This window comes from Sinocyclocheilus anshuiensis, unplaced genomic scaffold, assembly GCF_001515605.1.
Source record: "Sinocyclocheilus anshuiensis isolate Anshui unplaced genomic scaffold, SAMN03320099.WGS_v1.1 scaffold3306, whole genome shotgun sequence".
Classification (NCBI taxonomy): domain Eukaryota; kingdom Metazoa; phylum Chordata; class Actinopteri; order Cypriniformes; family Cyprinidae; genus Sinocyclocheilus; species Sinocyclocheilus anshuiensis.
The window spans coordinates 152,028-156,657 of NW_015538396.1; the positions used below are offsets into that span (position 1 = coordinate 152,028).

A 4,630-nucleotide genomic window follows, 5' to 3' on the forward strand; every position below is an offset into this window, starting at 1 on the left:
TATTTTTTTTTTTTTGAGAATTGTGTATATCACAATGCAAGCAACTAAAAATTGATACTCTTAAAACCTTAATGGTTCAAAACATAGGCTTTATATATATATAAACAAATATTTATGAAAATCTATAAATAAATATCTATGTTTCAGACTGTTAAGATTTTAGAATTATTTTGTTTAGAACCATTACGATTTAAGATTTGAAAAATTTGTATTGTATTTTTTTTTAGAACAATTGAGATTTTTTTGCATTGTGATGCACACAAATTTTATACATAATAATAAATATCTCTGTTTCAGACCGTAAAGATTTTAGATTTTTTTATGATTAGAACCATTTCGATTTAATATTTTTATGCATGTATTTATTGATTTTTTTGCATTGTGATATACACATTTTTTAAACATTTTTTAGAGAAACATAAATAATTAAATATATCTATAAATAAATATCTATGTTTTGGGTGGTAAAATGTAGATTTCTTTTATGTTTAGAACCATTATGATTGTTATTTTTTCATGTATTTATTTTTTGCATCGTGATATAGATTTGTTTTTAATACCTAATATAATAAAAACAAATAAACCATAATAAAAAACCCAAGGCGTGTGTTTGCAAGCTGTTAAACGAGTTGAACTCTGACCTCTGAACTCAAACTCAGTGCCGCCCATGACGCGTGTGGAGCGCAGGCCGCGGCTGTAGCGTCCGCGGGCGAACAGGCTGAAGGTGGGGTGTCTGCAGGCCGGGTCAGAGTAGTGATAGTAGTGACCCTCCCAGGTGTGGTTGCTGTCGTGGAAGATGAAGTGTCGCGTGAGGAACAGGACCTCGGGCCGGACCTCGCAGCGGCGGGAAGCCCACTGGCCCCTCAGGGTCACCGTCAGCTCGGGCCGCGGCGGGAGAACCGGCGGATGAAGCTCGTCTGAGCGAGAGACGATTCGACAGACCACGCAGCTGAGATCCTGATTCTGAGGACAGACAGCAGTAACACTCATGATAATGAGCTTCAGTAAGCACAAGCGCATCGCATGAGAATCAGCTCTGATCTAAGCTATCAGTGACACTCCTGTCATCTGTGACATTCATTCACACGCATGGCTGCATAAACTGTTTAGACTAGACTTAAAAAGTTCATCTAATTTTTTTTTTCTTCAAGACTGCTCATCACTTTTTAAATTCATTTATGAAAAGGTAGATTGGTCTTATTTGTATTGGCTGATTACTGCTTGGCAACTGTTAGTCAAACTGGTTCTTAACTGTCGAATGCATCTAATGCATGCTTGTATTTGAATCTAATGGTCCATTTGTTTATTTTTCAATCTAATAGCATATATTGGGATTTTTTTGTTGTTTTATGTTTGGAAGATAATGAATTGAAATGCAATGAAATATACAAATAACATGTTTTATGGTACTGTATTATATTTACTGTTTATGGACCAAAAAAGAAAAGTAAAAAACAAAATATATATATTTATATATATATTTATTTAAATATATGCATGTGTTTTAGCAGCATCTATTTTGAGGTGAAAGCAGACGAATCAGAGACAGGTCAAAGAGTAGTCAAAGTCAACTATGTATATGATACATTTAAATGATACATTCAAACCAGAAATGATACATTCAAAGTGTAACTTTTATATCCAAACTGATGATACGTTCAAACTGTAAAAACTCTAAATGATACATTTAAACAGTAAAAATGTTAAATGACACTTTCAAAGTGTAAATTATTTATTTAAACCATAAATGATACATTCAAGTTGTAAATTATATATTAAATGTGTAAATCACATATTCAAACTGTAAAAACAATCATACAAAAACTTGAAATGATATATTCACACTATAAATGACATATTCAGTGTTAAATATATTAGCTGCAAAACATAGTAACTGTAAAAGATCTAAACTATAAAAATAGACAACACTGTAAATTATATATTCAAAAAATCTACATCATATATTCAGTCAAACAATAAATGACACATTCAAACTTCAAAAACTTTAAATGATATATTCAAACTGTAAACATTTTTTATATATTTATATATCTATGTTTATTTCAATTGATTGTATTTATTAAAATTTTAAGAAAAAAAAAACGTAAATGATACATTTTCAACTGAGTTTGCTCACATATTTTTGTACAGTATACTTTATATTCATAATTAAAAACGCATCAATACTGTAAAAAGTGAAATGTTACTATGACGTACATGACGCCCTTTTGGCTATATTTAAATTTTTACGAGCGAAGCTGGTTTGTGTCACAAAAGCAAGCAGTTAAACAAAGCAGCGTGTCCTCTCGTAAAAGAGCTGTTGCTTCTCTGTTTAAAGCTTCTTTTACAAAAGCACTGCATTTGAATGATGTCCACTAATTCTCTTTGTTGACTAACATACTAGTACTTGGTACTCAATTTCACACACTTTTACAGTCTGGTTTCATGACCAAGAGTTTTATTCAACAAAAACAAAAAAGCCAGAAAATGCAAAGGAAAGGCTCATGTGTGATTGTGAATTCTGTGAATATCGCATAGATGCCAGAGTTTACTGAATCTCACACAAAAACTGATCAATCGCCTGGAATAATGATGATTTTTTAATGTTTTTGATAGTCTCTTCTGCTCACCAAAGCAGCATTTATGTGATCAAATATACAGAATAAAATATTAAATATTATTAGAATGTAAAACAGCTGTTTTCTGTGTGAATATGTGTTAAACTGTAATGTATTTCTGTGATGCGCAGCTGTATTTTCAGTTAGAAATAGAAATCTTTTCTAACATTATAAATGTCTTTATTGTCATTTTTGATCAATTTAATGCATATTTGATGAATAAAAGTATTAATTTCTTACCTCAAACTCTTGAATGGTAATGTATGACAGTTATTGTCATACAAAAATATTGTTTTCAACATTGATAATAATCAGAAATGTTTGTTGAGCAGCAAATCAGCATATTAGAATGATTTCTGAAGATCATGTGACACTGAAGACTGGAGTAATGATGCTGAAAATACAGCTGCGCATCACAGAAATACATTACAGTTTAACACATATTCACATAGAACACAGCTGTTTTACATTCTAATATTTTTAAACGATTTTTACTGTATTTTTGATCAAATAAATGCAGCCCTGGTGAGCAGAAGAGACTTCTTTCAAAAACATTAAAAACCAGGTCTGAACGTAATCATCTGGATGTGTTTAGCAGCCGTAAATCATTAGAAGAGTTTAGCTCAAGGCGATTAGCAGCATGTAAACTAGATCTCCAGAAGCAGAACTTTATGTTTACAGTAGTTCTGTCTGTGAAGCACTAGTTTACACACATTTCTGTGTAATGACTTTTCCACACTGGTCTATAATCAATATTAATATCATCCACTGTTTCAGATAGAGCTGCTTCTAAACGACACAGAACAACAAAACCGTCTGCGGCTGTTATTTTGTGCATCAGTCAGACGCTTTCCATTGATGTGTGGTTTGTTAGGATTGAACAATATTTGGCTGAGATGCAACTATTTGAAAATCTGGAATCTGAGGGTGCAAAAAAATCTAAATATTGAGAAAATCATCTTTAAAGTTGTCCAAATGAAGTTCTTAGCAATGCATATCACTAATCAAAAATTAAGTTTTGATATATTTACGGTAGGAAAGTTACAAAATATCTTCATGGAACATGATCTTTACTTAATATCCTAATGATTTTTGGCATAAAAGAAAAATGTATAATTTTGACCCATACAATGTATTGTTGGCTATTGCTACAAATATACCCCAGCGACTTAAGCCTGCTTTTGTGCTCCAGGGTCACATATTTAGACAGTATTTCATCCAGAATGAGCTTTGCTTGATGTCAGATGAGAGCGAGGCCGGCCGTCTTCTCTTTTATCTTTATTATTATTATTATTGCGAGTCTCGCTGTAAAGCTTTGCCAAATGAAGGAGCATTCGAGCAGAAAGCTAAACATTTCACATCACATCCCGAGGAGAGGAGAGAAAGCCTCGGTCCGTCTGAGACATAAACACAGACACGCAGCACTTAAAGCACAGCTCATTCACAACAGCTCATAAATCTCAGACCCGATGGAGAAAACAAACCTACTCAGATCTCCATGAGCTCCAACAGAGTATTAACTAGATCCACTAGTGGAAGGAGGACATCAACAAATCTGATGTTTTTGTAAATTGCTTTTAAAAAGACCTACATTTTGATGTTGAAACAAAAAAACAAACAAACCAAAAAAACACAGGACTGTGCTATATACTTTATTTTCTTTTAAGGATGTTTACAAATTCACTTGTTAAGAGGCAGGGTTATTGTCAACTAAAACTAAAACCATAAAAAAAAATTCTGTTGTACATAAGCATTAACTGAAATAAAATATAAAAGAACTTATTAAACTTGTTTTTTTCTAGCTAGCTGCCTAGGCAATATTTCTCGTTTTTTTAGTTTAAGTTCAAGTACTAAAATAGCTCAAATGAATAAAAATAAAACTAATAAATAAAAATTCATGAATAAATAAACATATATACTATTTGAAAAAAAAAATATATATTTTATAAAATAATAAATACAAATAATATTAAATATTTTATACACTATTAAATACTACTACTACTACTAAT

The 4,630-nt window shown here is 31.5% G+C and overlaps 1 protein-coding gene across 1 annotated transcript in view; it reads right to left on the reverse strand.

The window, feature by feature from the left end:
* LOC107683771 (protein APCDD1) overlaps nucleotides 1-4,630 on the reverse strand; it is a gene marked incomplete at its 3' end in the record, with an annotated part of 13,426 nt that overhangs the window by 429 nt on the left and 8,367 nt on the right. Inside the window, exon 4 of the mRNA XM_016479826.1 lies at nucleotides 642-963. Within this exon, the coding sequence (XP_016335312.1) occupies nucleotides 642-963 (322 nt within the window). The remainder of the gene's footprint in view (nucleotides 1-641; nucleotides 964-4,630) is intronic.